General features: G+C 57.1%; 1 protein-coding gene across 2 annotated transcripts in view; it reads left to right on the top strand.

Annotated features, from left to right (window-relative positions):
- Positions 1-22,203, top strand: part of PECAM1 (platelet and endothelial cell adhesion molecule 1) — a 51,703-nt gene extending 29,500 nt beyond the window's left edge. Inside the window, exons 12-16 of one of the 2 annotated variants that reach the window (XM_055131332.1) lie at positions 592-645; positions 2,102-2,164; positions 6,874-6,930; positions 14,918-14,940; positions 21,006-22,203. In XM_055131332.1, coding sequence (XP_054987307.1) covers positions 592-645; positions 2,102-2,164; positions 6,874-6,930; positions 14,918-14,940; positions 21,006-21,035 — 227 coding nt within the window. In that variant the 3' untranslated portion in view covers positions 21,036-22,203. The remainder of the gene's footprint in view (positions 1-591; positions 646-2,101; positions 2,165-6,873; positions 6,931-14,917; positions 14,941-21,005) is intronic. The other variant, XM_055131333.1, reaches the window with a different exon arrangement.
- Positions 22,204-25,595: the final 3,392 nt, after the last annotated feature.

Genomic DNA, 25,595 nt, shown 5'->3' with positions numbered 1-25,595 from the left:
AAAAATAGAAAAAAAACCCTGATTTAGAAAAAGAGATTTTGCGGGGCTGGAGCGATAGTACAGTGGGTAGGGCATTTTCCTTGTGCACATCTGATCTGGGTTCGATCCCCAGGACCCAATATGGTCCCCTGAGCACCGCCAGGAGTAATTCCTGAGTGCAGAGCCAGGAGTAACCCCTGTGCATCGCCGGGTGTGACCCAAAAAGCAAAAAAATAAAAAACTAAAAAAAGATATATATATATTTTAATATTCGCCCACGGATATGGCAAACTGGAGAAACTTCAGTGCTCTGAGACCATGTTCTCCTGGACCCATCTCTCAGCCCCAAGGGGTCGTTTGCTGTTTTCCTCATGTCTGGGTTGCTGGCCCTCCCCTTTAGAACCAAGTTTTATCTCCAGTGAACTTGTTGAAAGAGATCGTGGGGTAATGGGCATCTGCCAATGTGAGAAAAAAAAACACAAGGTTGATCTCACGGGTTCACTCAGCTTGAATTCGCGGGTTCACTTAGTTCGTGGCGCTCAAGTTTTATAAAGTTAGACAAAGTATGCAGAATTTTCATTGCCATGCATCCTAATTATCATTTTCAACTAGGTTACAATGACGACGTGGGAAACCATGCAGTGAAATCAATAAATGAAAATAAAGGTAATTATCTCTTTAAGTTTTCTTTATTTTTTTTTTTTAATCAGAAATCCTAACCTAAGGAAAGACCCTGAGGAGGAGAACTGAAACTCTTTAGCTCTCACGATGTCACTGAGTCACCCAATGACACAAAAACGGAGATGACCAGGCCTTCTTACCTTGTGAAGGCCCCACCTTGTGTCCATACTGGGGTGTGTCGCTAAAAAAACGATGTGGCTGCCACTGCCTCTCCCCCACAAAAATATTTTTAAAAAGAGCTTCTGATTTCCACTGGGAAATATTGTAGCAGGATCTCCTTTCCAGGAGAGTAAGGCAGAGGCGTTTTTTTTAAATCGCATCATTGAAAGTCATCTTACTTGTTCTGTGTCTTTTCTAGCTCAAAGCTGGGGCAAGCGTTATGGGGAGAGAAGTACACAGGGATATCAAAGGCAGGAGGAATGGGGACAGTTATACCTGTGGCACTTTTATTCTTTATATTTCACCCATGACTCACAGACACTGTCTGATCACTCTTTAAGAACAAGGAAACACATAGTATAAGAAGAACATGAGAAAGCTGGGCTCCTTGATCCCTTCCTGCTCTCGGCAGCCAGTGGGTTCCGTGCTCGCTCTCTCTCTCTCTCTCTCTCTCTCTCTCTCTCTCTCTCTCTCTCTCTTCTCTCCTCTCTCTCTCTCTCTCTCTCTCTTTCTCTCGGGATTTTCACCTACTTACAAGGATGTGAAATACGTGTGGTTGGGCCCCCCCAAACCTTGAAACCCTGTCATCTCCTTTTTTCTTTCTTTCTTTCTTTCTTTCTTTCTTTCTTTCTTTCTTTCTTTCTTTCTTTCTTTCTTTCTTTCTTTCTTTCTTTCTTTCTTTCCTTCTTTCTTTCTTTCCTTCTTTCCTCCTTTCTTTCTTTCTTTCTTTCTTTCTTTCTTCCTTTCTTTCCTTCCTTCCTTCCTTCCTTCCTTCCTTCCTTCCTTCCTTCCTTCCTTCTTTCTCTTTCTTTCTTTCTTTCTTTCTTTCTTTCTTTCTTTCTTTCTTTCTTTCTTTCTTTCTTTCTTTCTTTCTTTCTTTCTTTCTTTCTTTCTTTCTTTCTTTCTTTCTTTCTTTCTTTCTTTCTTTCTTTCTTTCTTTCTTTCTTTCTTCCTTCCTTTCCTTCCTTCCTTCCTTCCTTCCTTCCTTCCTTCCTTCCTTCCTTCCTTTCTTCCTTCCTTTCTTTCTTGCTTTTTGGGTCATACCCGGCAATGCACAGGGGTTACTCCTGGCTCTTCACTCAGGAATTACCCCTGGCGGTGCTCAGGGGACCATATGGGATGTTGAGATTCGAACCCGGGTTGGCCGTGTGCAAGGCAAACGCCCTACCCACTGTGCTATCGCTCCAGCCCCAAGAATCCTGTCATCTCTTGAACGGAATCTCAGGGGCAGCCCCGACACAGAGTTCGTCTGACTCTGGGGCGCTGTTGTTCTTTTGAGCAGAGCCGCTGACCTTGGACGTGGAGTACACGGAGGTGGAGGTGGCCTCCCCCGAGCCTCACCGAGGTAAACGTGCCATGCTGGGCCCTGCTCGGGGGAGGCGCCAGGGTGGGGTGTGCTGTGCCCAGGGCCCAGAGTCTGCTGGTCACCCCACTGGCCCATTAGGGAGGTGGCCAGCAGAAGACGCTTTGGATGTGCTGCGGGCTGGAGCCACGAGCCCACATTCCCCACAGTGTGAAAAGTCATGCATTATTGTCTGCCCACTCGGGCGATGGGAAATGGTTTCACGAACCCAGAGCTCCGCGCTCAGAGCTGGGAAGCGTGTTCGTAGGGGAAGGGTGTCCATTGGGGAATTTGACTTTTTAATTATTGTTTATTGTTTTTGGTTCACATCCAATGATGCTCGGGGCTTATTCCTAGCTCTGTGCTCAGGGATCATGCCTGGTGGTGCTCAGGGGACCATATGTGGTATCAGGGATCAAACCCTGGTCAGCCACATGCAAAGCAAATGCCCTGCCCACTGTACTATCTCTCGGCCAAGCCACTGGGGGACTTTCTGAGGATAATGCCCCTGTATCTCGGGGGCTACACCCTTGTCCAAATCCAGGCAGTCCTTGAAACCGTGCTCCCAGATAGCCTGTGTGTGAAATGCAAGTGGTTTGCCCCCTGACCAGGAGCTGGGGCAGCGCAGAAGCCCCCCATCCATGTGGCGTCCACGGGCTCTGTCAATGCTGAAGCCCCGTCCATGTGCCGTCATCTCACTGGGTTAGGGGTCCTTGCCAACCTCTTTGCAGGGAAGTGACAGATTCTAATGAGGGGACAACAATGCAGCTTGTGATCAGACACCATTGTGGAGGTGCTAGACCGTCCTCCACTCTGAACCATCGAGTTAGGGCCAGACAGACACAATCACTCATTTTCCCCCTTTCCTTTTATTTTTATGATTTTATTATTATTTTTTTTAATTATTTTTATTGGGTGGGGGAGGACCATGTCAGACAGTGCTCAGGGCTCCTCTCAGCTCTGTGCTCCGGGGACCATGTGGAACAGGGGTGGAGCCCAGACACTGCAGCACGTGTGGAGCATGTGCCCTGACCCTTGAGCCATTTCCCCAGTCCTGTGCATCGAGCCATTTCCCCAGTCCTGTGCATCTTGTCAGGACAATTGCATGTGTGCCCCTGAGGTGGGGGTGGGGGCGGGGGGCTGGGGTGAGAAGCCTGTTGGGCTGCTCTGGTCAGTGGGTCAGGATGGAAAGGTCCCAGAGGGGAGAGCACGGGGGTGGTGCTCTGAGCAGATGAGACCGTGGGGTGCTCCCCAGCCTTCCCCCAGCCCGCCTGAGCCCCCCGCCACCACCCCTGGGCATTGTGGGCCATGCAGAGCTCAGGGTTGCTTCCTCGGAAGGAAGCTCAAGCATCACCGGAGGGCGGCACGCCCAGAGATGGGTGTCCCGTTCCCCTCGTCCCCCGCCCAGCTCTCCTCAGGCTTCCTGGGCTCTGGGCTCAGGTCCCGCTGGGCTGGTGCCTTGGAAAGGGCAGACTCAGGAGGCAGAAATCCCGGGGGTCTTAGAAAGGGTCCGCAGCCAGCCCCTTGGGAAGGTCTGTGTGGTAGGAGCCTCCCCACTGTGCCGTGAAGGTGCGGAGGGCCTGACGGGGAGAGGACCAGGGGAAAGGGGGAGGGCTGCTCTCCTTGTCTGCTGGGTGGAGCTGGGAAGAAAGGGAGAGTTTCTAGAGGATTCCGATTGGGGTTTCTGTACCCAGTGTCCCTGGCAGCTGAGGAACGGGGGAGGGCAGGCCTGACCCCGTTTTCTCTGGATGGATCCCTCAGTGAGGAAGGGTTTTGCGGGTTTGAGGTCGGAGAGGAGATCATTGAGCTGGTCCCTGCTAAGCCAGACCACAGTGGGGGGGGGGGGGGGGGAGCAGGGGCGGGACGCTGAGCGGTGCTGACCGACCCGACTGGCCGCTTGCCCAAGTGGCCGCTCGGGGCTGGAGGGGCAGGAAGGAACTTGTAAAGTTCTGGCTGCGGCGAGTTTGCTGGGTGGCTCATCGCTGGGAAAACCCCATGACGTCGACGCCGCGGCGTCCGCCCTTAACAGAGGAAAACAGAAGCCAGAAGTGAGCCCGGCCGGAAACAGGCTGACACTTGGACAAACGGCCTCGGGCCTGCTCAGTCACCGGGGCAGCCTCGGGCCAGAGCGGGGCGGCTGTGAGTGCCAGAAGGCCTCTGCATGCCCAGCGGCTCAGCCAAGAGCAGGGGCCCCTGCAGCCTGGCTGATGGCAGTTAGGAGGGGAACGGGGTCCCACCGGCCTTCACAGGGGGCTGGGTCAGAAGACGAGCTGTCTACATGCCAATATGCCCCAGGGCTCGGGACCCCCCCATGCGGGGCAGAGTCCTGCTCACCCTTCTTTGATCTCCATGCTGGGATGGTACTGAGTGACCCGATGGTCCAGACCTGCCATGGGGGTGTGGTCAGTCCCCCCTCACCCCCCAAGGAGCTAGGGGCATCCCTGGAATTTCCCTCAGTGGTTAGAAACCTGGTGCGCAGAGGGAGCAGAGTGCAGGGCGGGTCCCCACGGAGGGCCTCATGCCCAGCCTGGAGATGGACAAACAGATCCTGCCCTGGGCTCAGGTGGTGTCGGCACCGCATGGCGCCCCGGAAGCCGGGCACCCCATCCCGGGCTCTCCTGCTGTCTGACCCTGAGGGGGTGAGACAGACATGTGCAGGGACCTGGTCATCTCCTGCCATGGTCAACTCTTCCCAGGTGGCTCCAGGTGGCCTGGGACAGGGGGACACGGGCCTCAGGCACTGTCCCCCAGAAGGCACATCAAGAGACAGCATGCACGCCAGTGTGTCATTGTGCTATGGGTGTGTCCCCAGAATGTGGGGAAGTCCAGGGCCCAGAGAGGGAAGGGGTGCAGCGGTGGAGGGACATGAGGCAGGGCTGCACCCCTGACATGGAGCAAAGCTCTCCCGGGCTGGAAAACCAGGAGGGAGGGGCCGTGCAGGTGACACGGGGCGTGTGTGCAGGTCGGGATGACAGAGGGTGTCTCTGGGCCGAGCCGAGGCCTACTCCTCAGCAGTTTGGGTCCCGGTGTGTCCCAGTCTCTGCCCAGAGAGGTCACGGGCACTGACTGTGGCAGCAGGAAGCATCTGCCCGATGCCCTAAGCATCTGCTGGCCACAGGGCAACAGCCCCTTCCCATGGGTGAGGGTTGGCAACAGTTCACGCAGGAAACCCCAGCCAGGGTTGGGGTCTCTGTCCTGCTTCCTGAGGGGTGTCGGTGGGGAGTATGGGGTGTGTGTGTGTGTGTGTGTGTGTGTGTGTGTGTGTGTGTGTGTGTGTGTGTGTGTGTGTGTGTCTGTGTGAGTGTGTGTGTGTGCGCGCCCATGCTTGTGTGTCTGCTATGCATCCATGCCCTGCATGTGTGTACTCAGTACCTAATGCACATGTGTTTACACTGCATGTGTATGGATGTGTGTGTGCTATGCATCCATGCCCTGCACGTGTGTACTCAGTACCTAATGCACATGTGTTTACACTGCATGTGTATGGATGTGTGTGTGCTATGCATCCATGCCTTGCATGTGTGTACTCATTGCATGATGCTCGTGTGTTTGCACTGCACGTGTGTGCATGCAGCCCATGTTGACAACGTATACGTGCGTGTCCGAACACCCTGTGCATCTGCATTAACTTCAGACGAGCAGCTGGGCCTGCCACTGGTCAGTGTTGCTCAGTCCAAGGCTCTCTGTGGGGTGGACTCTGCACCCAGGGCTGCTCATCTCATCCGCTGCTTTGGAAGGGTCTAGAGCAGAGGCTGGGGGAGTGGCTCCAGGGGGAGCACATGCTTAGCCGGCCCGAGGCCCTGAGATCATCCCCGGCACTGTGCAGCCCCCTGCAGTAGGAGGCCGGGGGGGCGCTGGGCAGAGCTGAGAGCCTCCCGGTGTGAAAGACACCGATGAAAGGGCTTCGCCCGGTGGAGCACCACGTGGTCAGCGCGTGAGAACCCCCTGCAACAGGACGGCAGCGAGGGCACTTGCCTTGCACGCAGCCACCCTGGGTGTGATCCCCAGCACCGAGTGTGGTTCTCTGAGACCACCAGGGGTGATTCCTGAGCACAGAGTCAGGAGTAAGCCCTGAGCACTGCTGGGTGTGGCCCAAAAAACAAGGAAGTGAACAAAAGAATCTTTCCAGGAGAAACTACAGAGATGTCAAAGGGTTAAGGCACTTTCCTTGTGTAGGGCTGTCCCGGGTTTATTTCCTGGCAGCCTAATTGGTCCCCGAGCACTGCCCGGAGTGCTGAGTATTGCTGGGTGGGGCCCCAAATCAAACAAAAGAGTCCCCTGGAGCACCCGTAGATAGACCCCAGGGCCAGGAAGCTGTGGAGGGGTCCACTGGTGGTGACCCCAAGCACCTTGCTTATGACCAGCTCCTGGGGCCGGCTGTTCCCCCCAGACAGTGCTCAGCTCAGCCCAGACTTCAGGCTACGGGAGCAGAGACCTCAGCCGAGTCTCCGGGGAGGGGCTAAAGCGCAGTTCAACACAGCACACAGAAACGGGGAACAGCCTTCAGTCTGCAGCTGGGGGCCCCCACCTACAGTGCTCTTTGACCCCAGACTTCAAAGCTGAGTGTGATAAAGATCGAACAAGGTCCCAAAGGCCCAGGCGAGGGCTCACGAGGCCTCAGAGGGGCACTCTGGGTGGGCTTGTGGCGGGGAGCACTGCCCGAGGAGTCCAGACGTCTTCCTGCCCCTGACCTGTGCCCCGTCCCTTTCCAGGTCTGGAAGCCAAGGGCACGGAGACCGTATACAGTGAGATCCGGAAAACTGACCCCGGTGAGTGAGGGGGGGCCCCCCTCCTCCTCCTGAGGGTGCCGCTCCCCCTCCCCAGCCATCCACGGGGCTTGGGAGTGGGCCGAGAAGAGAGGGAGCAAGGGAGGCCCCAGAGGGTCTGCCACCCTGACAGCAGGACCTCAGAGAGCCTGGGGCCAGGGGGGGTTTGATCTCGGTCCCCTGGAAGCTGCACACCCCTAGGGCGCCCAAGAAGGCCTTGGCCCTGCATGCCACGCGGCTGGCTGGCCGGGTTTGATCTCACACCGCCAGGAGTGAATCCTGAGTTCAGAGCCAGTAACCTCCTGGGGTGGCCCTAGAAAACATCAAAAGGGGCTTGTCCTGGGGCCAGACAGCAGGATCGGGTCCCTGGCGCCTTCCCCTGGGGCTGCAGGGAAGGGAGGCTGCGGGCAACTGCAGGAGCCACCCCTCCCCCACCAGGCCCCTCACTCGGGGCTGGCGAAGGCACCTCCAGGGCAGATTCCCAGATTAGACAAAGTCAGATTAACAAGAGACACCCCCAGAAGTGCTTGGAGTAGGCCAGGGTCAGAGCCCCCCACAGGGCGAAGGTCTGCAGAGCACCGCCCCCACCACGCAAGGGGCAGGAGAGACTTGAGGTTCCCAGGAGCCGGGTCTGGGCAGACTCATGTGGCCCCACCAGGCCCTGGGTGGTCCTGAGGAGGAGATGCAGGGCTGCGGCCACCCAAGAAGGCAGCAAGAAGTCTCTGCCTCTCCTCAGACGAGGGAAGCTGCTGTCTCTAGCACGGAGGCCTGATTTGCCTCCAGCTTGGAGAAATACTTTTAGGGCAAAATGGTGTTGGGGGGCAGGGGAGTGGGGTGACGGGGCTGTCTGTATGTCTGAGTGTGGCATGCTCCCTCTCTCCCTGCAGGGGAGCCTCTGCTCAGGCTGGCCTGTCACGGCCTGGCCTCTCCCTCTGCCCGAGAGCTCTGAAGGAGCTCCAGTGACAAAGGGCCGTGTGAGTGTGAGTTGGAGTGTGTGAGAGTTTGTGTGAATGTGTGTGTGAGTATGCAAGAATGTGTGAGAGTGTGCGTGTATATGTGTGAGTGAGTGTGTGTGAGCATTTGTGTGTATGTGTGAGTGTATATGTGAGTATGTGAATGTGTGTTAGAATGTGTGTTAGAGTATGTGTTGCATGTAAGTTTGTGTCAGTGTGTGTATGTCAGTGTGTGTAAGTATGTGAGTATGTGTTGCGTGTGGTTGTATATGTGTGAGTGTATGTGTATGTGTGAGTGTGTGAGTGTATGTTGCGTGTGTGTGTGAGAGTGTCAGTGTGTGTGTGTATGTGTGAGTGTGTGTGAGTGTCAGTGTGTGTATGTGTGTGTGTATTTGTGCCACACCCAGCAGTGCTCAGGGATCACTCCTGGCAGGGATCTGGGGACCACACGCAGTGCTGGAGACTGAGCCAGAGTCAGTCACATGCAAGGCAAGCCCACCCCGTGTGCTATCTCTGAGCCCCCGTCCTGGTGGGGGATGACCAGCGGGGGACTCTAGCCACCTCCGTTTCTTCCCTGTGCGGTGGAGGTGGTCTGAGTGAGAAGGGATGGGGTGACGCGGCGCCTGGCCCCCGCGCTGACAAGCACAGCAGCCCCGCGCCTCGGGAGGGTGGGCCGCGTGGCCTGGCAGGGGCCTTCCCCGCGCCCAGGCCGGCTGCCCACACCACACCATCCGGCGTGGCCCCCCTGAATCTGATCTCTCACCTGAACACCTGCCCTCACCTGGACACCCGCCAGGCATGCGGTTTAGAGGGCCCGGAGACTTAGAATCAAAACCAAGCCGGTGCCCCCCCCCCCCGCCTGGAAACTGGGGGTTCCTGTTTCCGAGCACTTCCTGCCCAGCTGCCGTCAGGGACCAAGGGGATGAGACCCCGGGTCTCGGCTGATCTGTTGGCCCTTTTCCTTCTCTTGCGGTCACACTCTGCAGCCTGGCTCTCACTTAACTCTTCCCACTCGCCTTAGCTGGATGGCGGCTCTGTTCTGCCTGCTGTGCAGGTGTGCAGGCTGCACAGCTGGGCCTGAGGAGACAGGGGCAGGGGGGCTGCGTGCCAGGGTCTGCAGGGCCCTGGGTGGGCTTCCCCTTCCCTCCCTTGGTGGCCCAAGCAGCCTCTGCCTGCTTGGGCACGTTTCGGCTGGTCTTGCTCTTACCTTGACAGATTCCGCTCTGTCCACTTTAGAGCCATTTTCTAGATGCTCAGGCTCTCTGAGCGTCCTCCTCTTCCCGTTGGACAGCAAGAGGTCTTCCTCTCTCCCCTGAAACCCTGGAAGGCTCGCTCGGGGTCAGCCGGCAGGGAGAACCAAGAAAACAGGGTGTGCGTCTGCGTTTCAGAACACAACCAAGTAGAGACCCCACCAGGCACGCTGTCTGCCCGGGGCAGCAAGAGCCTGACCGTTAGCTGGACTCTTCCTTCTCTCCACCCTTCTGTTCCCACCATCTTCCAGCCCACAGCGCTTCAGGGCTGGCTATTTTGGGAAACAGCGCGCAGACCCAGTTCTGGCTCTGAACCCATGTTTTCCCCTGTGTACTGCAAAGGAAAGCTGCGCCTCCAGATAAGCCAAAGGACCCGGGCAGGCGTGCCCCAAGGAGCGGCCAGAGCGTGGGCACTGCTGGCACTCAGGGTTGGTAGAGACTCGGGGTGGGGGTGGGGGCCTGGGCAGGGCACTGCAATCTTGACTCGAGGCTCTTGGCTCAGTTCCTTTTAGAAAAACTTAGAGGAAAACACTCTCCGTTTTAGGCTTCTTAACACATCTGTTTGGGTGGCACGAGGTAAGGCCACTTGGTGGTACAATCGTCAACTCCCACTCCAGAACTTTTCCTCTTGCCAAATTATACCTCCACAGACAGGAAACAAGAGCCCACACATACACACACACACACACACACACACACACACACACACCATTTCCTGGCCTCTGAAAGTCCCCTTCGTCCCGTGACTCTGTGAGTTTGACTGCGTTCCTCCGTCCAGCTGGATCTAGCTGTCAAAGGGCGTTGATGCACAAATAATATTCTGTTTCCTCCTGGTCATGACCTTTAAGACCATCTCAGGGGTTGGGGAGAAAGGGAAGGGGTTAGAACTGACTCTGGTTTCATCCCTGACACCGCACGTTCCCCACCAACGTCCCTGGGGAGACCTCCAGAGCTGTACCATGGTGCTCCAGGTCACCCCCCAGCACACAAGGTCCAAACAGTGCAGCCTCTTGGCCCCTTGCACTGAACCATCCTCCCAAATGGCTGAGGAGCACCAGAGTGACTCCTGGGCCCCTGAACACTGCCCGGGAGGTCCCCCATGTCCCCAAAGAAAGCGTCTGGGGTGAAGGCCACATCTGTCTTGTCCCCTCCAGCTTCCTCCCCAAGCATGTTGGCAAACCCTACTGAGAGACTCCCTCAGCCTCCCGCAGTCTGACCACCGCTCTCCCCACCCACCCCCACACACACCCCCCGCCAACGGCTCTCCCAGGCTCTCCCTTCACATCTGAGCTGAGTCCTGTGTCTGGGGCCAGCCGCTGTGGCTGGGGGCCAGCCCGCACCATGCTCTGTGCTCTCGAGGAAACCAGTCCACACGGGAGATGGACATCCGGAGGTCGGCCCCACTCTGCCCGGGTCCACGTCCCACTGCCCCCTCCGGCTTTCGCCTTCTCCTTCATTCTCCATGAACTGGCCTAACAGGGCTCCCCTATTCCCCGGAGAGTGTGGCCCTGACAGGCCAGGGTACCCCTACTCCCTAGGAGAGTGTGTTCCTGACAGATCAGGGCGTCCTCCCCCCCACACACACCTGCCCCATTCCCCAGAGAGTGCGACCCTCACAGGTCAGGGTGCTGGTGGCTGTGGATCTAGGCAGTGACCCAACTCCTACCCTTTGCAGTGACATTTATTTTAAAATTAAAAAAAATAATAATCATTGCTGTTGTTGTTTGGAGGCCACACCCCAGCAGAGGTCAAGGGTTACTCCTGGCTCTGCTCTCCTGATAGGGCTTGGGGGACCGTATGGGATGCCGGGGGTGTTGAATCCAGGTCAGTCACGTGCAAGGCAAGCGTCTTCCCCTACCATACTAACGCTCCTGCCTGCCCTGGGACCCTTTCCAGCCGGAATTCCCATTCCAGGTATTTGTGTGTGGTTAAGACTTGCAAATCCAGTCAGCCCCAGTTGCCCCAGCTATGAACGGCTTGGTTTACAAACCTGGGCAGATGCACTGTCTTTTTTTCCCCTCTTATCCAGCAGTGGTGTAGGCGGTTCTGGGGGGTGGAGCGCAAAGGGCACTGTCCAGGGCAGCGAGAGGCCATTCACTCCAGTCCTCTTTGGCCCCGGACTCAATGCATGACGCTGGGCCGGCCCTTGAGTTCTCTGGGGGCTTACAGGTGACCTGTCCATCCTCTGTCCCTCGGCCCCAGCTTGCTCATAGCTTTGGTGTTCTGGGGTAGAACCACTTAGCATGAAAAGTTCCCTGTCTGCAACACATACACACACACAACACAAGACACACAACATACACACAACACAAACATACACACACATGCGCACACATGTGTCTTGTATTTCTTAGTGCCTGCCTAGTGACAGAAATAAAGGAGAAAGTGAACCCAAGTAGGGGGCACCCCATAAATGCAGGGTTGATGTGGCATAACCATCACAGGGCACGGGGGGCGGGTGCCGCCTTATCTAATGGGTAGAGACCATATGTTAAGAATCTTCCAGAGGCTGGAGTGATAGCATAGCAGGTAGGGCATTTGCCGACCCGGGTTCAATTCCCAGCATCCTATATGGTCCCCTGAGCACCGCCAGGAGTAATTCCTTAGTGTATGAGCCAGGAGTAACCCCTGTGCATCGCCGGGTGTGACCCAAAGAGAAAAAAAAAAATCTTCCAGTGTACAAGGCCGCCCCTGCCAGCGCTCCAAGCCAACAGTGCCCGCCTTAGGACACTGCACAGGCTCCAGCTGGACGGCTGGCGGGCTCTCCAGGGGCAGCTCTGGCTCCCGCTGTGCTCACTCCCTTGGGAGGTGCCCCAGATACATACCCCCTGCCACCTGGTGGCCACTCCATGCTGGCCTCTGCCTCCTGTGTCCGTGAGGGCCGCCTTTCTGGCCCTCTCACACTCACACTCTCACCCAGGGCAGCCCAGATGGTTCTGAGAACTCGGGTCCTGAAGGAGAGTGGAGTAGCAGAAGACCAGGAGGTGGGGGCCCCTCTGGGGACAGAGAGGGGCCTATGAGGACCCCTCCCACCCATCCTGGGAGACTCCAAGTAGGCCCACGTGGGGACTAGGGTTGAGTGAAAGAGGGTGAAGAACAGGTCCTGAAGAAACGCCCCCCCCCCCACCCACGGATCTTGTATTTGTGGTTGTTGCTGCATTTTCAGGAAGAAAAGTATCAGGGAGCAGGAAGTGGGGCTCACAGCAGGAGGGATGTGGGGGTCAGCACCCCAAAGAGAGCAAGTCTGAGGCACTCTCCCTGCAAAGTCTCATCCCAGAGGCCTGGGGGCTTGGGGAGGCGGGAAGTCCGGGGTTCTTGGGGTCCTGCTAGGTCAGGCTGGGGTGGGGTGGGGGTGTGGGTGTGGAAGTTTGCACAATGGCCCAGCTCTGTAGTTGGGGTGACTCGTCCATCTTGGGCCCCTGGGAAGGCCTGGCCCCACTCCCCTGGAGGGCCCACACAATGGGTTGTGATAAGACTGAACGGGGACGTGGACTTTGCAAACAGGATATGCAGAAGGCAGTGGCGTCTGCTGTCACAGCTGGGCCCCGAATCCCCCCAGATGTCAGGCTGGGAATTGGGGGGCCCATGGGAGTGTGCTCGGAGGGCCGGACAGATACTACAGCAGGCAGGGCGCTTGACTGGCATGGAGCCGAAGCAGCTTCAATCCCTAGCACCCCATTATATGGTTCTCTGAGCCGCCGCCAGGAGGAATTTCTGAGCACAGAGCCAGGAGTCAACCCTGAGCATCAATGGTTGTGACCCCCCCAATTTTTTTTAAAGTTAGACTTGGCTGGGGCAGTGGACAGAGGACTCCCACTGTGGCCTCCAGCCCCAGTCCCCACATCACTGGGTGGCGGTGGGGAGGAGGTTGCCCAGGTTTTCCCTGACCTCTGTCCTCAAAGCTCTGTCAGTGGATTGTGCTGAAAATCACAGCCCGTCAGCCACAGCACATGCCGGCGTCGTTGTCACAGGACTGGGCTGTTCCCAGGACACTAGGCTCCGCCTCCTTCCTCTCCTGGGGGGGGGCCTTGCAGTGGGGTCCACCCACCCCTGACGCACCCTCCGCAGCGACTCCTGCTCTCTGCACCTGCCTCGTCCCACCCTCACCCTCCTGACCTGCTCCCCAGCCACTGCACACACACATACACACACACACACACACACACACACACACACCACAGCCTGCCAGGGCCAGCCTGTCCCACATGCACTACGCCAAGAACCCCAAGGGGTCTCCTGAGCAGTGGGGTGGAAGCTGTGGAGGGCGTGGTCATCTCTGCCTTTCTGCTCCGCTGACCTCACTCCCGAGAGGGGCTAAGCTAGTGGGACACATGCAAATACCATGGGAGAGATACAGTGTGACGGAGAAGGCACTTCCCTTGCATGTGGCCGACCCGGGTTTGATCCCCAGCACCCCACACGCTCCCCCTGAGCCCCTCCAGGAGTGAGCCCTGAGCACAGGAAATGTGGAAGCAGCTTTATTTCCCCAAGAGGATACTGGCAACAGGATTATTTTAAAAAGCCAAATCTCGGAAAGAACCCAAATGTTTCAAGTCAAATAAACAGTTTCCAATGGTACAACCACAACCAAGGGTGATTAGGAGGAGCCCAGAAAATGCTTTGGGGCTGTCAGAGGACATGAAGACAGGCTACAAAGAGGCACCATTTGCAAAATTTGCAAAAAAGCAACATTCTGGATTTTTTTTATGGGGCAGTGTGCACCTGAACAGTGCGCGGGGCCCTTGTGGCCACTCCCAGCAATTCTCAGCCTGGCCCAGCAGGCCTGAGCACCCTGAGCTCAGCCAGCAGTTGCTGGACGCCACCAGGGCCACGCCTGGCTGTGCTCAGGGGACCAGCCAGTCCCAGGGATCTGACTTGGGGCCTCTGATAACAGGCATGCACCCCACGCCCTTCTGGTCTTCTCATTCTCTGCCTCTTTGCACCCTCACTCTGTATTTTTTAATTTTCATCTTGTGGTGTTGGGATCATAGAATCCAGGTGTCGTGATGCACTTCACCGCCTGAGCATCTCCCCAGTCTCCTAGTAACTGTTTATAAAAAGTTGATTCAGATAGCCCAGATCGATAGTACAGTGGGTAGGGCGTTTGCCTTGCACCCGGTCGACCCAAGTTCAATTCCCAGCATCCCATATGGCCCCCTGAGCACCAATAGGAGTAATTCTTGAGTGCATGAGCCAGGAATAACCCCTGTGCATCACCAGATGTGACCCAAAAAGAAAGAAAATAAAGTTGATTCATAGCTGGAAGACAGAGTGTCAACAGACTTAGAAGAGCTGGAATCAAAAATGGGTTTGTTTGTTTTTTTCTGTCTTTTTGGGTCACACCCAGCGATGCTCAGGGGTTCTGCACTCAGAAATTACTCTTGGGTTGCTGGAAATTGAACCCCGGTCGGCCGCATGCAAGGCAAACACCCTCCCCTCTGGACTACCACTCTAGCCCAGAGAGATGATTTTTATCTGTAACTTTCTACTCTTTCTGTAGTTTTCCACATTTTCCTAAAACAGCATTCTTTGTCTTCCGGAAGGGAAAGAAAAAGCAGCTTAAAATATCAAATGAACTTCTAGGCTCCGGTCAGCTTGTCATAGGGGGTTAGGGGCGCAGGAGCCATGCCCCTGAACCCCAGGAAGCTCCTGGGCCTGGGGTCTCCTTGGGCCCTGCTTCCCCTTCCGCTTCCTCCCGGCCCTGCTTGAGCCCCCAAGTGCTGGGGTTGGGGTGGTGCTTAGGAGGCTCTTCGCGTTGCTCACTTCTACATTATCCTCTGTTTGCAGATTTCCTGGAAAACAGATATTCTGTAAGTACACGTTACATCTATATTCTCTTGGGGCTTGGGGGGTGGGGGTGCTCTGAGCAGTGCCGGGGGACCAGTTTGTGCTGGGGGTGGAACCCGGAGCTGCTGTCTGTGGAGCGCAGGCTCCAGCCCCCTGAGCCCCCCTCCCAGCCCTACACACTTCTCCTCGCTGGTCTTCAGTAGAGCTGCACAGGCCACACTTCCGGCTTCTGCTCTGCCATTCGCTGTGCCCCAGAGCCATCCTCGAGCCCCCAGACCAGGACCCCCGGGCAGCCTGTGCAGGACACACTGGCCACTCTGCCAGTCGGGTCTTCTGCTAGGCCAGCTATGATTCTGAATGTTCTCTGTTAGCACATTACATCACAGCCCGCGAGGAAGGGGCACCCTGGACAGCAACCTCTCCTGGACCCCAGATGACCAGGCCTGGGAGCCCCGAGCTCCAGATGGATCCACTCGACTTCCCCTCCTAGTCCAGGGCCGGGCCAGGGCCAACTGTGTGTGTGTGTGTGTGTATCTGTGTGTATCTGTGTGTGTGCGCGCGCGTGCCTTGGGTCCCAAGATCTCCTTTCAACTGTGAGGGTCTCTGTGGCTCCCTGCTACCAGCCCCTCACAGGAGATTCCAGCTGGTTCTCTGAGGAGGGGCCGTGGGGGGCCCTTACCCGGGTCTGGGAGGAAGCTGAGGGCCGTCGGGTCAGCAGCCCTGAGGAGCAGCAGCGGGCCCTGGGAGACAGGGGAGAGAGCGTGGCAGGGCTGCCCGGGCCTCCTTAGAGGCTCAGCCCTTGGCAGGTGGGAAGGGTTTTGAGACACTCGGAAGTGCAGACTCCAACTTCGCAAAGAACTGTCTCCCCCTCCCTCCCACCCCCACTTTTTAAAAAAATTTTTTATTGAATCACTATGAGGAAAGTTACAAAGCATTCAGGCTTAAGTCTCAGTCATACAATGATCGAACACCCATCCCTTCACCAGTGCACATGTTCCACCACCAAGAACCCCAGTATACCTCCCCTCCCACCCCCACGGCCCCGCCTGTGTAGCTGATAATTTTCACTTTACTTTCTCTTTACTTTGATTACATTCCATATTTCAACAAGAAACTCACTATTATTGTTTGGAGTTTCCCCCCTCAAAATCAGACCTGCTGAAAAGGAAGCATTTGATAATTTGTTTTACACTGTGAGAATGAAGAGATAGGAGGTCGCACGGCCGCGATAGTGGCCCCGCGGTTTTGGATTTCTGTATTTTAGCATTTTAGTAACTAAGTCTAGGGAAATTACTGCCAGAAATTGCATCATTGCAAGCTCATACCTCTCTTTAGTGGGCCTTATAAGATGGTGGTCACCATGCCTTTCCCCCCACCCCCGCCCAGCCGCCCCCGGAAAGGAAAAGCGGAGAGAGAAAAACCTTTCCCCTCCTGGGGCGGCATGGGGCGTGGCTTAGCTCACAGTCTAGAGACATTTCTGCAAGAAGCTGCTGGTACCAAAGGTAGTTTAGCTGGCCTCCGGGATCATGGTCCTCCAGCAGTGGAGAGGCCGCACACATGTGGCCACTCGGGTCACATCTCGGCGGAGAGCACCACCCCCTACTTTTAATGAGCTTCCCTGCCCTGCTGGAGTTAAGGAGGCAGCTAGTATCTTTGCTCAATTTGGGGCCACACCCTGCAGTGCTCAGAGCTTACTCCTGGCTCTGTGCTCGGGGCCAATTCCAGGCTCCGGCAGTGCTCTGGGAGCCATGCTCAGTGCTGGGTGCCTGGGTACCTTGCCTGGCAGGGACTCCTGTGGAGCCAGCACCCGCCCTGCCGCACTGTCTCTCTGCCCGGACAGTTCCTTTTTGTTTTGCCCTGGTTTGATTTTGGTTTGGGGGCCACACCTGGGGGTGCTCAGGGATTACTCCTATTGGATCTCGGGGCTCTGTGCTCAGGGATGACTCCTGGGGCGGGGTAGCAGGGGACCATACAGGGGCGCTGGGCATTGAACCCTGATGGGTGGTGCGCAAGGCAAGCACCCCGCCCCCACCCCCGCCAGCTAATCTCTTAAGGAAGGCAGGATGTGCCCTGCCAACTGCGGACTGCAGGACTTTCACAAGACCGCTCGTAACCCTTCCAAGGGGCCCAGCTTCCTTTGTTTGGCTGGAGTCTGAATTGTGCCCAGGGGACAGGAAGTGGCTGACTTTCTTGTGCGGGAGGAAAGCTTTCCGTTTCAGGAAGAGAGAAATGAATGTCACTTCCTAGCCAACACCCAACCAGGCTCCTTCTGAAATCAGAGCCTGTTGTTGCTGAAAGACAGAGAAGCCCAATTTACAGGTGAGAAAAGCAAGGTCTGGATTGGCTGAGCATTTGGCTGGGGTGTGTGTGTGTGTGTGTGTGTGTGTGAGAGAGAGAGTGTGTGAGAGTGTGTGTGTGTGTGTGTGTGTGTGTGTGTGTGTGTGTGTGTGTGTGTGTGTGTAGAGCGAGGGGAGGGTCATCACCCCACAAGTCAGCTGCTGAGCCAGGTTTCCAGGGTCTCCGGCCTGCCCAGAACTTAGACCCCCCTCCACAAAGTGACAGCTCTGCCCCCGTCGGTGGCCTCCAGGGTGGCAAGCGAGAACATGGCTGTGGGGGCACTGGAGACCCCGAGAAAGAGGCCTGCTGGACCCCCTCCGCGGATCTGTAGGATTCACTTTGTCTCCCGGTCCAGAAGGCATCTGGACCCAGGCCCCCAGGCACTCGGGGCCAGCTCGGACACTTTCCCTTTCTCAGGAACCTTCGTCCCCCCAGGCCGGCCCCCAGCACCTCCCCAAGTAACAGAGCCCTTGGGGGGAGCCTAGAAACTCACAGTCAGCTCCGGGAAAGGGGTGTCTAAGGCGCCTTGTTGATAGCAGAGGCAGGTATGCCACACCGCCCCCATCCTCAGGTGGTGGGGTCAGGAGAGAATTTATTGAATTGCCCAGCAGGGGAACGGGAGGGGACTTCCTTCCTGAAATCAAACCTGGCCATCGTTCCCGCTTGGCTCCGAGAACGGTCCTGGCCTCTCAAAACATGTTGGAGGAAATATCTGAACAATGAGATCGCCACTTCGCCAGAGACTAATTTAGTGCTGCTTGACCTGCTCCGCGGGCACTTTCTGACTTCATTTTTCCTCTGCCGTTTGGGCCTTGTTTATAGATCGTGTTTGTGGCCCAAGGAGACAGATAATGGCAGAAAGAACACTCTGTCCCCAAAAGGGGTGACACGGGGCCTTGTCCACAGCCCCGGATCCTGGAGCACGTCTTGGCTTGTCAGCTCAGCGGCCGCCAGAACCCCCCCCCACCCCTGCCCCCCCAGCCCCCCTCCCTCTCCCCTGCAGGGAGCCGGATCAGGAGTCCCGAGTGTGACCCTCGGAACATCTTGGGGGCGGTGCTGTCTCCCTCCAATCCCCGGGTCCCCCTCTGTAACCTGGAGACGGTGGTGACACACAAGTAGCTTATCGACTAGGGTTTCCCACTGTCCAGACGAGAAACTCGCACTCAGAATCCCAGCAGGCTGGTGATCAGTCTAAAACGCTTGTCCTCAGGGCCGGAGACAGCGTGCGGGAGTAAACGCTTCCCGGCCCCACGGCCCCCTGACCCAGGTTCCACATGGGTCCCCTCCCCTCCCAGAGCACCCCCAGGGCTCACTGCTGAGCACAGAGCCAGGGGGAGACCCTGAGCACCACTAAGTGTGTGTGCCCCCCCCCAAAAAATAAAAAGCTCTTTTCTTCACTCAGCACTTTGGCGGGGGCGGGGGGTGGCTGGAGCATTAACCCCCGATAGGGGCGGGCGCACAGGGTGGCTGTCTGGGGCTCGGACTGACTCCAGACAAGCTGCCTTTTCCCTGTCTCTGCCTCAGTCTCCTCTTCCCTGAAATGGACGCGATCAAACCCCTTCACCTTCACCAGACAGTTGTGGCGATTACAGGATCAGGGGGCTCAGGGCTGGGAGGCTGAGGAACCCACCGGGCCCCCAAGAGGGTCCACTCAGACTGGCCTCAAGGAGAGCGAGCTCAGATTTCAGCCCCGGGATGCCCCGCACTTACACGGGATGGGGGGGGCGGGGTGGTGTCTTAACCTCAAAACCCCAAGGTCCTTCCTGTTGGCGGGCGGGGCCCCCGGTGCGCCACTGCTCCCAGGAGACCAGCGGAGGTGTCTGGGGAGGGCCTGGTCTGTGGCCACTGGCGGAGGAAACGGGCCGAGGGGAGATGCCAGGACTGGGGGAGGAGGGGACCACCACAGCCCTTGGCATCTGGGCAGAGCCAAGGGCTTCCTGCCAGGCTGGTGGGACCTGCAGCCCGTCCTAGGGGGGCCCTTCCCAGACCCCAACACCCAGCCGTGGGGTTTTGGGGCCCTGGTCTCTCTGCAGCTGGGGGTCCCACGTGCGCAGGCTCAGGACAGAGGAGCCCAGCTGTGGGCCCAGCTCCGTCTGTTCTAGGGGACGCCCAGCCCTCCCAGGTGCTCCCTCCTGCTCCCTCCATCCAGGGAGTCACCGCCCCACAGTCTCTGGGGTGCGCTGCCTGCCCCAGCTGAGGGGTCCCTAAGCTGGGTGAGCCCTGCGCCAGGACCCCCACCCTCTGCCCTCGCAATAGCACTGTCGCACGGTGACTGAGCGGCTCCACGCAAGGTGCCCGGGGCGTGGCGGGGAGCACTATCTGCTGGTCGTCCTGCTGGCTCGGGGACTCCTGGCTCATGCACTCAGGAATTACTCCCCGTGGTGCTTGGGGGACCATATGGGATGCTGGGAATCGAACCCGGGTTGGCCGTGTGCAAGGCAAACGCCCTACCCACTGTGCTATCACTCCAGCCCAGCCTCTTGATCTGGTCGCTCTCCCCCACCCCTGTATCTTTCTCTCTCTCTCTTTCTCTCTCTCTTTCTCTCTCTCTTTCTCTCTCTCTCTTTCTCTCTCTCTCTTTCTCTCTCCCCCTCTGTCTCTACCTCCTTCTCTTTCTCTTCCTCTCTGTCTCCCTCTCCTTATCCCTGTCTCTCTATCCTTCTTTCTCTGTCCCTCTTCTCTCTCTCTCCCTCTCTCTTTCTGTCCCTCTCTCTCCCTCCGTCTCTACCTCCTCTTTCTCTCTCTCTCCCTCTCCTTATCCCTCTCTCTCCCTCTTCTTCTCTCTCTCCCTCTCTCTCCCTCTCTCTCTCCCTCCCTCTCCCTCTCTCTGTCCCTCTCTCCCTCTCTCTCCCTCTCTCTCTCCCTCCCTCTCCCTCCCTCTCTCTCTCTCTCTCTCTCTCGTTCTCTCTGCACAACCCCAAACTGACCCCATCATCCTCATCAAGTCAGCCTTGAAGTGGCTTTAAGCGCTTTGACAGGGTAGTCCCACGGCACAGACCCTATCCTGTCCCCCTGAGACCCCCGCCTCCCCCAGGGTCGGTCCCTGCGACTCTGACCATCTGGGTGCTGGCAGGACCCCGGGCCCCGCTGCACCTGTCTCTTCCTTAGGACATGCTCAAGGCCAGTGGCCCGCAGCTGCTCCAGGCAGCCCGAGCCTGTTCTACGTGAGGCTGGTTCTGACCGTTTGTAAGCACAGCACTGGAGTATCTGCATCAACCCCCTCCCTTTTCCTCCCCACTGTGGGTCCGGGGATGGAACCCAAGGCCCCGCACGGTCACGACAAGTGACAGAGCTCTGACACCGAGCCACAATCCCACCCCTGGTCCTTTACTCCCCCAGCTACACAACAGGGGCGAGAGATACTGCAGCGAGGAGGGCGCTTGCCTTGCGTGTGGCTGATGTGGGTTCCATCCCAGGCATCCCAGATGGCCCCCACCAGGAGTGACTCCTGAGCACAGGGCTAGGAGTAAGCCCCAAGCATAGCTGGGCGGGGCATAAAAACCAATCAATCAATCAAACTACGAAACAGACCTACAAGCCAAAGCCCGGAAGCCCAGCCGCCTCCCTGCAGGAGCTGGTGGCGGGTGCGGTGTGCCCCCGCTTGGCTGTTTGTTGATGGCCTGGATCTGGGGTGCAAGGAGGGAAGGCCGCCCCCGCCCCCAGCCCTGAGCATGGCAGCTCTGCCTCGGGGTTCCCACCATCTGCACGTCCCTAGGTGTGACCCCACGTGTCTGGTCTCTTGTCATTGCAGAGAACGGAGGGTTCCCTTGACAGCGTTTAGGAGTGAGGCCCATGCCCTCCATCCATCTGCCTCTCCATCCGTCCGTCCGTCTGTCCGTCCGGGGAGGACCGCCACACCGAGGAGGAGTGGACGATTCCCACAATTCCCGCCTTCCCGAGCTCCCCACGCTTCTCTGAGAACCCACCCTGCCCGCCCGCCCCTGCCCCCACCGGAGTCAGCCCTTCCCACCCCTACCTGGCTGCACTTAGGTGGGGGGCTGGTCCACCTCCTGGAGGGGCTCCCGAGTCCCACCCAGCTGAGCTGCTGCCTCCTGGGGGAAGGAGCACAGCCAGGAGGCCTGGGGCCTGCGATATTTTGAAACTTGAATCTTTGGTCTTGTCTAGAGATAAAGTCCCTCCACCTACGGAGAACTGTCCGGGCCAGACCACGGTCCCTGCGAGCACGCGGCCAGGCTTAGGGGCTGGTTTTTCTCTTTGCCTTCGGTCCCTCAAAGGCCTCGGTTCTGGCGTCCTGGCTCCTAGGAGCAAGGGGACCCCAGTGCCGCACCCTGGTCCTGCCGTGATCTCGGGCGGGCAAACAGCTACCAGGGACTGTCACGGAACATCACCCTGTCCCGGCCGCACAGCACTGAAGTCGGACGAAGCTCTGGATGGCTCTTAAGCTGATTCTTTTCTTTCTTCTTCCTCTCCCATGCTGAAGGCAGGCACCTAGGAAGACGGTGGCCTACTGCAAATACTATTTTTTATTTTTTATTTTTTATTTTTTGGGGCTACACCCGGCGATGCTCAGGGCTTACTCCTTGCTCTGCACTCAGGAATCACTCCTGGCGGTGCTCAGGGGACCAGATGGGATGCCGGGAATCGAACCCTGGTCAGCTTCATGCAAGGCAAAAACGCCCTCCCTGCTGTACCATCTCTCTGGCCCCCAAATACTATTTTTTAATAGAAAAAAAAATGAAACACATATTTTTCTTACTAATTTTTTTTTAATTTATTCCTTGCTAAGGACCTGGTCTCCTGACGTCTTCAGATGTTTCGGATGGGGGGCAGGGGGGTCCTTGAGTGGGTGGACGAGGGGCTGTGGCCATTTTGCTGTGGCGTCTCACTCATGAGCACCCCAGGCAGGAAGCCCGTCCCTGCCCACCTCATGGCCCAGCGGCAGGGACCTGCGAGGTGTCATAGTGAATAAATTTGGTCTTTACTCCTCAGCTTCCCAAGGCACGTCATCTCCTGGGAGAGTCGGTGACGCTCAAGGGCCCCGAGAGAACGGGGCTGAGTCTCGCTCAGGACAGACCCACGAGCTTTCACGGGACGCGGGCCGGAGTGGGCCTGAGTCTCAGCTGAAGACGCCATCTCTGGCAAGAGGCTTGTCGCAGGGGGCCAAGAACAGCAGCCAGAAGGGCCGGATGTGCAGTTAAACCTGAATGCTCTCTTGGGGCTGGAATGATAGCACAGCGGGCAGGGCGTTTGCCTTGCACATGGCCGACCTGTGTTCAATTCCCAGCATCCCATATGGTCCCTTGAGCACCGCCAGGAGTAACTCCTGAGTGCAGAGCCAGGAGTAACCCTTGTGCATTGCCAGGTGTGACCTCCCCCCTCAAAAAAAAGCAAAAAAAAAAACAACAAACAAACCTGAACGCTTTCAGAGCGCGGGTCTCTCCCGTGCAGGGTTTGGGGTGTAGCTCTGAAAGTATTCATTCGCCGGAACTTCCAATCCAACTCGTGTGGTGTCTGGTAACTCGACCTGCAAAGCTCCTTCTTCCCAGCTGCCTGGGCTTCGGGACGCCCTCCCCTCCTGTGGGCTGGGGTCCCCCGCAGCCCTGTCCCCAGCTTCCCCGGGCTCTGAGGGCCGAGCGTGATCAAGACCTTGGCTCTGCCGGTTCCTGCCGCAAAAACCCAGCCCTGGGCCCTGAGCGGCCCTGGGGAGACTCCACTGCTCGCCTGGGGGTTAAGACCCCTTTGAAAACACGCTGACATCTGTGAACTTCCCACAGAGTCCCGTTACACAGTTTTCGGGGTCTCAGTGGAAGTGGTACCATAGGTGACCCTTGCAACCATTGTCCACCCTCAGGAGACACTCGGGAGAGTCAGGGTCAGTTCAATCCCTTGCTGCCAGCCTTGCAAGTCATTGTCCCAAAAAGTGTGTATGTGTGTATGTGTGGTGTGTGTGTGAGTGTATGGTATGTGTATGTGTGTGTGTGGTATGTGTGTATGTGTGTGTGGTGTGTGTATGGGTGTGTGGTATATGTGTGTGGTGTGTGTATATGTGTGTGGTGTGTGTATGTGTGTGTGGTATGTGTGGATGTGTGTAGATGTGTGTAATATGTGTGTATGTGTGTGTGGTATGTGTGTATATGTGTGGTGTGTGGATGTGTGTGTGGTATATGTGGATGTGTGTAGATGTGTGTGATATGTGTGGATGTGTGTGTGGTGTGTGTACGTGTGTTTGGTGTGTGTATGTATGTGTGTGTGTGCGTGTGTGTGGATGTGTGTGTGGTATGTGTGGATGTGTGTGTGGTGTGTGTACGTGTTTGGTATGTGTATGTGTGTGTGCTTGTGTGTGTGTGTGGTGTGTGTATGTATGTGTGTATGTGTGGTGTGTGTATGTGTGTGTGGTGTGTGTATATATGTGTGTGTGCATGTGTGTGCGTGTGTGTGTGTGGTGTGTGTAGGGGGAGGGGGCTGTTCCTGCCATTCCTGCCTAATTTCCAGATCCCCCATGGGTTTGCTGTGGTCTTTCCTCTGCCTGTGTCTTCTGAGATGGAAATCAGGGGTCTACAGGGCGAAATCCGCGGCCAGAAACCTGTCCGGGAGGTCCTGTGCTCTGGGGACAGAAGGGACCCCTGGGCCACTGCTCTCCGGCACACACTGACCAGCAGAGACACATGAGTCAGGGGGAGATTCAGAGCACTGGGGAAGGAGCACCCGACACGGATTTGGACAAAGAGAAAGTTGGTGCCGACATAAGCCTTGAGGGTGCTGGGTGGAAAAGTGGGGGGCTGGGGCTGGCCCCAGAAGGGCAGGGTGTGCAGAGGCCCTGAGGCCAGCGGGAGGACGAGGCCTTGAGGAGCAGCAGGCAGACAGCCCACAGCCCAGGTCCCTTGCAGCCTGCGGGGTCGATGGGTCCTCTCCAGAAGCTTCCATTGTCCCCCGGAAAATTCTCCTCCACTAACCCAATGCGGGGTTTGAGAATCTTAAGCAAAAGAAACTCGCTCCTGGGCGTGGCGGTTTCTAAGACCCCAGCAGTGCCCTGGGCAGTTGGATCCAGACTCAGCCCTCGCTGGAGGGAGAGACACGGCCTGCAGGGGAGGGCCTGGGGCCGGGGGCATTAGGGGGCCGCGCTCTTGTCCCCAACATTTTTGTCTCTGAAATGATTTTGTTGTTGTTGTTGTGTTGTCCTTTCTCCAACCTCCTCACTCCACCCTCCAGGGGCCAGGGAGATGACCAGAGGGCTGGAGGCATGACCCGCACGTGGTGACCCTGGGTCCCGTCCCCAGCACCACGTAGTCCCCTGAGTGCTGCTGGGAGCCCCCGCCAAGGACAGCTTCCCCCTGCTCTTCCTCCTTCCCCATCATTCCGTTCCCCCCTTGCCAGTGAATTGGCATCATCCGGACTGAGGGTTACACATTCCTTGTATTTATTTTAAAGATGTGATCAATAACACAGCAGGTAGGGCACTTGCCTTGCACAAGGCCAACCCGGGTTTGATTCCTCCATCCCTCTTGGAGAGCCCGGCAAGCTACCGAGAGTATCCCGCCCGCACGGCAGAGCCTGGCAAGCTCCCTGTGGTGTATTCAATATGCCAAAAACAGTCACAACAAGTCTCACAATGGAGACGTTACTGGTGCCCGCTCGAGCAAATCGATGAGCAAACAGCAGGACAGTGACAGTGACAGTATTTATAGGTGGGTTTGCTGTTTCCACTTATTTATTTTGAGGGCCAACGTGTGGAATATTTCTTTATTTTTTCTCTCTCACTGCAGAGGCAGGGCGCGGGGTGGAGGGACTCCCCACCCGCCAAGGTTGTTTGCAGCCTGTGTTTGAGGCCGGGTGCATGCTTTTTCCCAGGGCTGATGGGGCTCGTTAGGAAGGGTCCCCGGTGCTGCCTTCCTTCCTGCCTTCCTGGAACTGCCTGGCACAGAGGTCGGGCTTGTGCCAGAAGCCAATTCCACTCATTTTTGGCACAACCCAGCGTGCCCCTCCTGGAGACTGAGGTGATTCTGGCCAAATCCTGGAGCTCGGCCCAACTTCCCGTATTGGGCTGGAACTGGACCCGCAAGGGATGCAAGGAAATAGAGCAAAGGGCTGAGAAGGAGGCAGTTCCGAGGCCTGGGTTGTAGGCCTGGCAGGTTCTAGACCCGCCTCGATCCCTGATACTCCATCCCCTCAGCAGGCAGGTGTAACAGTGGGGGGCCCCCAACACCGGGTAGGTGCCCCACACACACCTAAAAAATCTCTCCACAAAAAAAAAAAAAAAGAAACCAGGGAAGCGCCCTAACAATAGCACAGCAGGTAGGGTGTTTGCCTTGCATGTGGCCAACCCGGGTTCGATTCCCAGCATCCCGTATGGTACCCTGAGCACCGCCAGGAGTAATTCCTG

The sequence above is a fragment of the Sorex araneus genome, chromosome 3, assembly GCF_027595985.1.
Source record: "Sorex araneus isolate mSorAra2 chromosome 3, mSorAra2.pri, whole genome shotgun sequence".
Taxonomy (NCBI): Eukaryota; Metazoa; Chordata; class Mammalia; order Eulipotyphla; family Soricidae; genus Sorex; species Sorex araneus.
Note: the sequence above shows the minus strand (reverse complement) of the source record. Positions and strands in the feature narration are given on the sequence as shown.